This window comes from Sinocyclocheilus rhinocerous, unplaced genomic scaffold (genome assembly GCF_001515625.1).
Source record: "Sinocyclocheilus rhinocerous isolate Xijiao unplaced genomic scaffold, SAMN03320098_v1.1 scaffold47, whole genome shotgun sequence".
Lineage (NCBI taxonomy): Eukaryota > Metazoa > Chordata > Actinopteri > Cypriniformes > Cyprinidae > Sinocyclocheilus > Sinocyclocheilus rhinocerous.
In genome coordinates this window covers 385,552-397,018 of record NW_015633578.1, presented here as the reverse complement: position 1 = coordinate 397,018, position 11,467 = coordinate 385,552, and the positions used below count along the sequence as shown (strand labels likewise).

General features: G+C 39.5%; 1 protein-coding gene across 12 annotated transcripts in view; it reads right to left on the bottom strand.

The window, feature by feature from the left end:
* LOC107744639 (receptor-type tyrosine-protein phosphatase S-like) overlaps positions 1 to 11,404 on the bottom strand; it is a 56,209-nt gene extending 44,805 nt beyond the window's left edge. For 10 of the 12 annotated variants that reach the window (XM_016558432.1, XM_016558439.1, XM_016558434.1 and 7 more), the window contains exons 1-2: positions 2,630 to 2,841; positions 1,154 to 1,180 (exon numbers count right to left, since the gene is read on the bottom strand). In XM_016558432.1, the coding sequence (XP_016413918.1) occupies positions 1,154 to 1,180; positions 2,630 to 2,761 (159 nt within the window). In that variant the 5' untranslated portion in view covers positions 2,762 to 2,841. Of the gene's footprint in view, positions 1 to 1,153; positions 1,181 to 2,629; positions 2,842 to 11,262 lie in introns of those variants that run through there. The other 2 variants (XM_016558444.1, XM_016558438.1) reach the window with 2 other exon arrangements.
* Between the last annotated feature and the right edge of the window lie 63 nt (positions 11,405 to 11,467).

Here is an 11,467-nt window from a genome sequence, read left to right as displayed (position 1 = left end):
TATATATATATATATATATATATATTCAGTAGTGCACCTCATTTCTACAGCAGTGTGGATCATTATTTTTGGCATGTGGCGTGTCATCCAGCATGACCAGGTTATAGATTACAATTCCTGCTCATCTACGACACATGTCTGTGAATTAATTCAATAGAGAGTCTGAGCAAACAGACCGTCAGAATAATGAATTTCTCTCCGGGTCGGCCGGTAAGCTGTGCGCACACACTGCCTTCTGACGGCCTCCTGTTTTCCAATATTTCACGTGAAAGCGAGTGAGCTTTGATCAGCGTGCATGACGGAGAGGAAATTAATGCCGAGCGCTCACAGAGAAAAAAGCAACTGCGGGTCCCGCAGCTTACAGGGAATTGAGCTTCACATCAAACCAGTTCAAGATATTCATGCAAATTTTGGGTTAGACAAATGATCTACTTATAAAAATAAATAAAATGCATATCTCATTTCTTCAAAAGGTTGCTTGATTTTTGTTTGTACTATACTTAATGCACAACATCACAGCACAAAACACACTGTTTCATGCTAGGCATAAAGGAACCCTGATGTTACATCATTCCCCCTGTGCACCATTAATATTTTTCTATCACCGTCTCTCTCTCACACACACACACACACACACACACACACACTACATGAAATATTTACACACCTCAGTTCATTATAAAAATCTTGCAATGCAATGCAAAAAAAGGTTTACATGAGACTTGAACTTCAACATCCATGCATAAATCTGTGCATCAATCCATTCAATTTTCTAGAATTTTTACACATTTACCAAGTTTAGAGGCCAGTTTAGAAAATATTTCTACCAGGATGACTCTCTGAACCACTAAGACTTGAAGGGAACACATTTTTCTACCAATCTACCAATTTGTACAAAGCTAGAAATCATAGTTCCTGATATATCATACCCTAAACATGGCTTCTCAAGACGTGTTTAGTTATTAAACAACATGATGTGCTAGAATCTACATGAAATATACACACCTCGGTTCATTATAAAATTCTTTCAATGTTTATGACATTTCCCCAGTAAAAAACACCATCTGAGTTTCTGCCTATAAATACACTCAATGGCCGAGATACAAAGCAGGTCTGATGTAACATCACAGGTTCTCCCGACAGCCATACTCACGTATTCAGCTGTGTCGTCCATTTCCCACTAACATCCCCCACCCGGGAGGAGAAAGAGGGAGGACGGTTTGAAAGAGAGGAGAAAGACAGACAGAAAGAAAGAGAGGAAAGCGTAAGACCAAACAAGGTAAAAGTGCCAAGGAAATGGAAGAACGGCAGAGTGTTTTAAAGTAGGTCAGTGTGGATTAGGGTGAAAAAAATCGTGAAGATTGAAGACGAGGCAGGAAATTGAGTGGCCGCTGCTTTCTGAGCATATCATTCCTGCAGTTTTTTCACCATTACATTTAGTAAGAGTATAAAATGACTGTTTTGGAGTTTGATATCAGATCATAAAGGCAATTCTGCGAAGAAATAGTCAAAGATTTGTCTTATGCAATGCAAATTTAACTTGATGCATAACAGCATCGGGATAATTCACCTCAAGATACTGTAGTGATATTTTTAAACCCAAAAATGTATTTTTATTTAAAATTATACATGAACATTTAAAACAAATGAATATGCCATGACTACTTATTGAATAAATTTCATTGAAAAACAAAACTAAAACAGAAAACTACTGTGATATTAACTTCACAATACTGTATTTATATTCTCACACTGAGAGTCGATATTTAATAAAAGTTATCAAAAAGCTTAATATTTAAATTAATAATTTATTCTATAAATCAAAGTTCTATATATTTAAATATTGAATATTTACATATATAAAACAAATTCAATATGAGATGAATAAAAGATCGCAATATATAATGTTTGTAGACAATAAACATCGACATAATATAAACTGGTTCCCACGCAAGTGACAACTGTAAATGATCCTGTCATAAACATAAGCGGCATAAATTCATAAGCTTTAGTCACGGAGGAGAATAAGGCGCCTCGTATCTGTAATTTCACTGCTGTTTTCATGACAGAAGCTTGTATTATAATTTTAGGTTGCAGCCAGAGGCACTCGCTGGCTTTTTCTTCTTTCTTTCTTTTTTTGCTGCTTGTGCTTTTAAATCAAGTCTGAATTGTGACCACAGTGCTCAAGTGCCTCGTGTTTTTGTGGAGATCTCGGGGCGCTCAATACGGCAGACATAATCAGCTTTTTTGACTTTATCTATGACACTAGAGCCTTAGAGGTTAAACTTATTAGAGGTTTGACTAAACCGTGCAATTCTAATGGCTGATAAGATGTTTTGGACTGCTTGTGAAAAGCATTCTAGAGGCTATAAAAGAACTTCACAGATTAAATTCTTTATAAAAGGATTTTCATACATTTGTTGCAGTGGCCATGTGTGTGTTAAATACTGGCAAGATTTTGGGCCGCATTTGCTGCAACAGTATCCTAAAAATAGACGTTAACCAATCGTCTGCGCACCCTAGATGACGTAGGTTGAAAAGAAACTTGGCAAGTAAAATAATAAACTACAACCTTTTTGCTCCAAGAAACATTAGTAATCATCACAGCGACATCGTCGCGCTAACATACCTGTGCATCGGCTAGCATGACGTCCTTGATAAGGGGCAGGCCGCGAGATTCGCCATTCTCGACACGGACGAAGTGCACCTGGTACCCGCGGATCTGCCCGTGCTGTTTCCCTGGCAACAGGGAGCGCCACATCACCTTGATGGAGGTAGAGTTGAGCACCTCGACGTCTACACGCCGAGGGGGGGCCCCGGGCACTGCGATGAGAGAAGATGACGCAATGAGGGATTGAAATTACCATTTTATTATCATTAAAACTACATTTTTAAAACAATTATGGTGGTTTTTGCCCGTGCAAAATTCACCAATATGATGCTATGGTGTTCCTTTGCGCTACGTGAGTTACTTACCTAATTTCTGTTCATATTACTGTTAGTTTGAGCAATAGTAGCAGTGATAACTGCCTTGTCATTTTAATGATGAAAAAGACATAAGAAGTAATTTAAAGCTGAAGTTTTACAATCAAAACACATTAATTCGTATCTTCAGTCTTTAATGAGCATTAACATTCACTCATCTAGAAATTTTTACTTTTGACCAAATTTAGAGGCCAGTTTTAAAAATATTTTTATCCCTATAAGACTCTGAACCACTTGGACTTGAAGGGAACACATTTTTCTACCAATCTACCAATTTATACATAGCTAGCAATCATAGTTCCTGAGATATCATAACCTAAATATGACTTTCCAGACGATTTTTGGGCTTTAAAAACCCATGAAAATGCTAAAATATACATTAAATACTTTACACAACCTCAGTTCATTAAAAAAAAAAATCTTGCAATGCAATAAAACTGAAATTTTCTTCACTGACTTGCTTTTATGACTACCACTTGATCGTGTAGACTTATTTCACTATTTACCAAATTTAGAGGTCAGTTATGAACATATTTCAACCCCGATGAGACTCTGAACCACTTGGACTTGAAGAAAATACATCTTTCTACATAGCAGCAATCATAGTTCCTGATATATCATTCCCTAAACATGGCTTCCCCGGCATTTATTAGCTATTAAGTTAGGATCTACATGAAATATTTTACAGAACTGACATATAAACAAAATCTTCTTTAATTACATCTGATTCGACACGGATAGACTCTCAATCTGTTCTAAAAATAGTACAATGTACCAATAGTTATGGAGCACCTCAAGACCGTACGATATGGCTGAAAAGAAACTAAGCCCTAGTGTCTCAGCTAGTACGCACATTCAATTATGTGAAACCAGGCTACTGATTAAGCGCCCATCTTCAGGGACATTTAATCAACTGTAATTTCACACTCCCATATACCTGAGCAACCATTTCATCCCCTTCCATTTCACTATCATTCTTATCTGAGCACTGATCAATTCGCGGGTCTGCTGTCTGCAGTCTTTTACCTGCGAGCTAATGAAAATCCTTTTATACGAGGCCCTGATGTTTAATACCTCCAGTCATTCAGTACTGCTGTAAGGAGGAGACCCATTTCCTGGATGGTCAATAAAAGACAGCATAAGGGGATGTACTGTATATTGGGGCCCGACTATTCCGTATTAGATGCTATAATGGTACAAGTCTCCAAGGATCTGACTGTCGTAACGTATTGCTACTCAAATAACTCCATGTTGTGGGTTGGACAAATGAGATTTCCCATCGGAGGTCTTGGGGTAGCGTTCCCTCTCTCCTGACCCACCTACAGCGGTTGACCAGCCCGTCAAAACCATCCATCCTAGGGCGGCCCAAAGCGCCAGTGCTCCGTATTGATTACTAGCTTGTATCTTGAACTAGCGCTGTCAGTCACTGAGAAAGACTGCTGTCATCGGGGAATGTCCGACACAATTTCTTACTCTAGCTGGATTTATTTCAGTGCCCATAAGCTGTCCGACTGCTTTAGAAAGAGAAGTGAAGGATGAAAATGATGCTAAGTCAATGTTTCCTCTATCACGTAATGTTAGTCAATAGATCTTCTCCCAAAAAGAGTGAGCTGTCTACACAGACGTATAATCAACATTTCTCTCTCCTCCTCAACCATCTTGGATTTATTTTATTACAAAGCTCGGCCAGAGACCATAAAAGGCCACTGGAAAACGAATGGGGGAATTCATAAGACCAAATATGGTGGCTGTAGGAAAGTAGGTCCTGCCTTACAGAACACTTAACACTTCCTTTTTAAAGGCTTGCTTATATGGTATCATTTGAAAGCTTAGATTCTAATCTTTACAAAGAATACCATACTATTGGTTTTATGATACATAAAGTAGTAAAATTAAGCTTAAATATGCATTTGTACCAGACACGAATTTCCGCTTTTTGAGGGCGAAGAATTATCTCTCTGAATATGTATGTTTTATATATTTCACAAAACAGTCAAGTCATATATCATAAGAAAGCTCTCATTCTCAGGAATTTCAAAAAGTATTTCATTGTGTGAAAATCATAGATCGAATGATCTTCAAAAGAATTGCGCCGTGAAATATGATACCTCTGAGGAAACAAAGACAAGCGTCACATTCCTACTTGTATGACTGCTTCCGTCCGCCACAAACAGCCACAAACTATTATCTTTTAGATTAGGATCTTTTCTTTCAAACAAGACCATTTTCACATTTCTGTGTGCTTTTGTTGGTGAGAAACCCATTGTTTTGTCGCAGATGCGCACCACAGAAAAAATTATTATTATTTTGAAATGTGAAAGCACAGCAAACAATCTGATAAACTATTTTTGACAAAAAAGCACAGTACAGGATGCAGTATGCAGAAAAGAATAAAATTACCATTTCAGTAAATATATATTCTGATCTTGTGAAATGGATATTATTATAATGCAAAAACCGTGTGCATAAACAGTGAATTCTTCGTTTCAGTTTCTGTTGAAGATTAGTGAGCAGCAGCAGCTGGCATCTCATCTCCAGGAGGCAGGCGGGATGCTGAGATGATGCTCAACACAGGGGACAAAAATGATGCACGTATAATGGTGGAGCTGGAGCTGGAGCACTTAATGTCTTGAGGGGGGGCGGAGGGCTCTGCTCAGGTTTGGGAAAGGAGGGGAGAGAGGGTGGAAAACAAAAAACGAAAAGATGGGAAAGAGAAAAAGAAAATGATAAAAGGGAAAAACCAACTGAAAAAAACAAGCAGAGACATACTGAAACATAAAAAAAACAAGGAAAACAAATGCAAAGGGCAAATGCAAACAGAAGAGCTTGGTTTTGAAGGGGTCGGGGTGTTTGGCATGCATACATAAATATGAAGCATGAAGGTTTAACTTTGGCTTGATTTCCGTGTCACAGATCTAGAAGTAACACCACAGATGTTGGGGGCGTAAGATACAGCAGTTTATCCAACTATAACCGGCTGTACGCGAGCCAAAGATTTAACCCATCTTTCACAGTAAATACTCTGGGCTCTCAGGATATATTTCCACCATGAGGGGAAAATAGATCACATTATTTGCATTTGAATGAAGGCCATTCATTGCGGTATTTCAAGACGTTTTTGTTGGGTTCTTCCCCTTGCACATATCAGAAATTACAACTTCTGTGCCATTCTAAATCAATATAAAAGTCTCGTTTAAAATGCACAGAGTCTCTTCTTACTAAATGCTTGCGCATAGGAAAGTATTATACCGTTTAAAGGGCCGTAACATTTATCTCCATTGTAAAATCGAGAATTAAAAGTTACTCTGTCGTGCCGATCCCTGAAGCCATAAGTAACACAAATGAATGAGGGGGGAAACATATTTGTGACTGAAATTCAAATGGATGAGCATCAGCAAAACAAACTCATTCAAAACGGATTACAGGAAAATGAGGAAAAACTCTCTGCAAAACAATGGCTGGAAAGAAAATGTTAGGACCAAAATGTCAACTCAGAAGAATCATGGAAAGCCACCAAGCTTTAAACAGAAAGTAAGACCATTAAAAACAGCAAAAAACAAAACAAAACCAAAAACACAACCTGTACATTATACGTACCTGACATCTTCAAACACTAACTTTTAGAGACTTTCTTACCACAAACACCCGATTCGAGGGAGACTATATTTCCCCAGAGTCGGTTGGGTTCGGCCCTCTCCTTCTACTGCTGAGCTCACCAAATACAGCTCAGTTCAAACTATTTACGTTCATTTAGTTTAGTCCAATAACATTGAGGTTGGGATGTATTTTTTTTTTTGGTTGGAGGGAGAGAGCTTTCCCTGTGCTTTCATCAGTCTGCACTATTCACTGTTTGCACTAGCCTGAGGGTCCACAAGATTGAGATCAGGGTGCTAGCACCTCGCTAACATCCAACCATTCATACCCAAGTTATATAATACACCCCAATTCAACCCATCAGCAGCCCAGCTGTGCTTTTGTTTGAGAAATGGTTAACAGATTTGTCCCGTCACCAGCCAGCTTTCATCATAGCTGTCACCCGTCCCAGAGTTCAGTGGTCGACATTATTCAGAGCCCTGTTTATTCACCAAATGGGCTTCTTTGGATCAAAGTTTTACTGGATTTTCATCTTCCATTTGAGGATATATTCTGAAGATGTACTTCCTCTTTTGAAGAATATTTGCATTCAGTTCTCGTGAATCGACCTGGTTTGAGTGCGGCGAGAAAGTTTGGTATCTGAGAGTTGCAGAACTACCTGAAGGTTTAGACTCATGCAATAAGAGCCTTGAATTTCAATGTTCAAAATTAAATCTCTCTGGAAACTGGCAACTTCTATGAGTGAAACAATCAATTGGACTCCTTCTGTACGTGGCTACTTGTGGACCTCCAAATGAAATCACTCTTCAGAATTAAGAAGTGTGCCTCAAAACCAATATCGAAAGATGTTAACTGTCATAATGATTTAATCCAGGTCCATATTGTGGCGCTGCTTCAAATAAGCAAAATGAGAGGTGAAAAACAACCGCAATTACAGATTTGTTTGGCTAAAAAGGTTGAAATTAGTTTGTGAGTTGGACACTGGCAACTTCCGAGTGTAACAACTGATGGAACTGATTGGACTCTACTTGTGGCTACTTGAAATCCAATTGGAATCCACTTGTGGACCTCCAAGATGGTCTTGCACTAAACCCAAGACAAAGACCGGTGTGGTAACCCTTGCCCCCAGTTTGTGGACCCTCTATGACCATGTTTGAAACCTGAGCATCACTCAATAGCCATTGACTCTTAAGCATTTCCCTCTGGCACCTACTTGGTCAAGGCAGGAGTGTCTATCTCCACTAACCCTCAAGAGTCTGGACACATCCCCCAATGTTAACAACAAGAGTTGGGGGATATGGAGGGTGAGGTGAGTACTCTCTGCCGGACCACTGCAAGGGCTTTGGTTCGTAACTGTGGGCTGACCCACAAACAGTGACCTGACTGGGCGTCAACTGAACAGCACCGTACCAAAAAGGATACAAACACAATACAATTTCATTTCACGCCTTCATGAGGAAGTCCATTCTGCCACTTGGTGTAGTTCAATATAGATCTACGAAGAGGGAATCCTGGTGTTGAACGCTTGTATAATCTGGCCCATTAGTGTTTAAACATCTTGGGAACTCTCCGTGAAGACGATGGCACTCTTTCCAGCTTGCGCAAAGTTGTGAAGGGATCTGAACCAATTCTACTGGTGTATGTGACAGTTCTACACCTCAAGGTCACTGTACGCCTACAAATACGCACTTGTCAGGTTGGTTATGTGGCCGACTTCTGAAAAGTGAGGTGGCAGACTGGGCTTTCCTCCGAACGGCGGTCACTTACCTCTCGGGAATCCACACTGTAATGTTTGTTTATGTGTTATGTTGAGGGGAGTTTGTGCTAAATTGCTTCTAACTGTCCAAACTTGTCGCCTCCCTGACCTTGTTATGGGTAAATCTGCACTACTTTAGTTTATGCTTGAGGGAAGACGTTGGCAGATGTAGTGAACCACGTCTCCCATCTCTGTGAGATCCTGCGGGACAAAGCGAAATCCCATAACTTGAGCAAGAAGCCTCCGGCTGTCCCACCGGGATACTTACTCTCACCTTTAGTTTAATGGATTTGCATTGGCAATGCTAAGTACTGCTGCATGTCAAGCTTGTCACGTTAAACTTAACCTCAATAATAAGAGCACAAAAAAAAAACAAACACTGAGAGCTGTTTCCTCAAGTGTTAGAGTAAAACCAAACCAAAATGAAATAAAGTTGAACTTAAACCTGTGTACTGAATAGAAATAAATTAAAAGCAGGTGACGTCAAGCCGGAGCAGGTGAGCTTTAGTTTCATTTCAGGAGACAAAGTGAAACAGAAGAGCTAGGAAACAAAAGGAAGGTAGAAAGTGCACCGCATTGTTCCAGAATACAATATATGAAGACACCAACAGTGGGACAGACATAAAGAGATGGAACAGAAGGGGACACACACAGCGTACACATGCCAGAGGTCAAAGGATGCATTAACAGAGCGCCCCCCGGGGGTAATGGGAGGAAATACATGCATTCAGTGCTCACTCTCAGGTTTTACATTGTGCGTCAATGCAGCAGGTTTATTGCATCCCAGCACCCACTCAACCAACCCCATCCCACCCATTCTGCACCAACAAGCTGCACAGGTAGAAACAGAGTTAAAATGGTCAACATCTGCTGCCATGGCTTTGTGGCATCTTCCGCCCACTGAAAGTGTATCTGAAGAATCAAATCTGTAAAAGGAACCTTTAACCAAAAGGAGCATCTAGAGTCAACATGAAAACAAAATACATTCATTTTTGCACAGTTACAAAGAAATGCAAAGTTTATCTTGGTAATTTTTCATCAAAATGTAATAAGTTGCTCTGCCTCCAAGGCAAGTTTTTTCAATTCCAATTTTCCAATCAGTTCCTGATTGAAAAAAGTTGTTCTCCAATATCCCATTTCACTAAGAAATACGTCAGATTACAAAAGTAAAATGGGTTTTGAATGCCATTTCATGTTGACTTTAAACTTTTTTTTAACCTTTACACTAAAACATGAAAGCATAAAAAAACTACTAGGAATCATTTTGAAGGTGCACATAATTTTTTCTTTGTTTATCTGGCTTGGAAGTTAGCTAGAATCATGCAGAATTGTGGAAATGCCACATTCACAAGTGCATTTGTCACCCATTATTCATCTATTCTGAAAGTGGTCTGTGCTCAATAAAAAAAAAAAAATAAAGTTAATAATTTTAATCACTCAGAGAAATACAACTAGGAAATCTGAAAATGAAAACCTAGGATGTTTTGGGGTGGTTCAACTTCACTTACAAATTAATATGCTTTGTAAAGTAAACTTTTGCAAAATAGATGCATTTTCACTCATGGTCTCAAGACTTCTGGACCCCTTTGAATGTACAAGCTGAACACAAGAAATTGCAATTTTTTTTTAGCACAGGGCACATGCCAGCTGCAAGGTTTCCAACAAGCTCTGATGATTTCATGCACCACATCATGATGCGACTCAGCAAGGGTGTATTTTTAGGCCGGAGGCTTGAATAATTCAGCCGGTCTCCCAGCGTAAATGCTGACTACCTGCAGGCGCCAGCAGCCACTGACTGCGCTGCTTTCAGTAATACACAGTGAGGGACTAGATGTGGTGGAAAGCCATGGCAGACCGCAGAGTCAATAACATTTTGTGCGGGTCAATCGCATGGGAGGAAAAAAAGTGCATTTGCTGTTGACACATGAAAAAGAAATACGAACACAGAAGAAATAAGGGAGTGCGCATGGGAGCCAAATGGCACGCTTGCTGCAGATCAATCAACCCATATTGATTTGTTTGTTTCACATGTAGGAAATCTCTGAAGTACATAACTGTGACACAGAGAGACCCGGATGAAAGCATAACCAAACAAAGAAGAATAAAAAGTGTTTGTGTGACACCATCCTGCTGAAGGGCAAGGAATCCATTAAACTAAACAACACAGGTCATTTAAAAGTTTGGGCTTTAACCTTTAGACTTTTAAAATTATATAATGTATAAAACATCAAAGTAAGAGGGCCTCATTCATGAAACACAAGCAGAACTACCGGTAATTGCAAAAATTGTGTGTACGACCATTCTTACATAAACTGACGCATTGAAGTGTTATGCAGCGATTTACATAAGAATGTTTTTACAAACAATTTACACAAATTTGTTCTGCTCGTTTTTATCTTTCTTTTAAAATAATTTGTCAACGTGCAAAGAAAGGAATTATTCAAAAGCATAAAGCTTTGCCAAGTCATTTGGAAATATTTTCATCAAAACAACATCACCTTTGCAGCCTGCATGTAGCAAAACTCACTTCTGGCTCAAAGGTGATGCTGTTTTGTTCCATTCAGATGCATAAACAAACACAACACAAAGGAATGAGGCAAATAACCACTGCCAGAAAACCTGAAGCAGAACACCTGTCAAAAACCAGGGACCAGACAAGCGTCCAGTCTTTAACACATATCTGCTGCACACACAAGCACACCATTATCATTTACTCTTGACATTTCTGGAGTCGATAAACAATATCCCTGGATTGGAAAACGAGGGTGAAGGTTACAGTGGCCCTTTCAAACAGTGTGGTGTTGTATCCCGACCCCATCGAAAGCTCAAAATTGCCATTGTGTCTTGGCATTTCCCAATCAAAATACAATATTAGACCCCCCAACCCTTCACATTCGGGTCCTTAGGAAAGGAAATGGACTACATACTGGCTTGGGATGTCCTTTGGGATATTTCGTTGGTGAAGGCTCCAATGCCTTTGTTGGAGACGGCAGCCAGAGAGAAGAAGTACTCTGTATTTGCACGTAGACCCTGCACCACATAGGAAGAGGTTGGGCCGAATGTTTTCTTTACCTGTTTGGCCGAAAATAATAACGTTACTGCTAATGACATGTGCAACAGTGGTCCTGACAA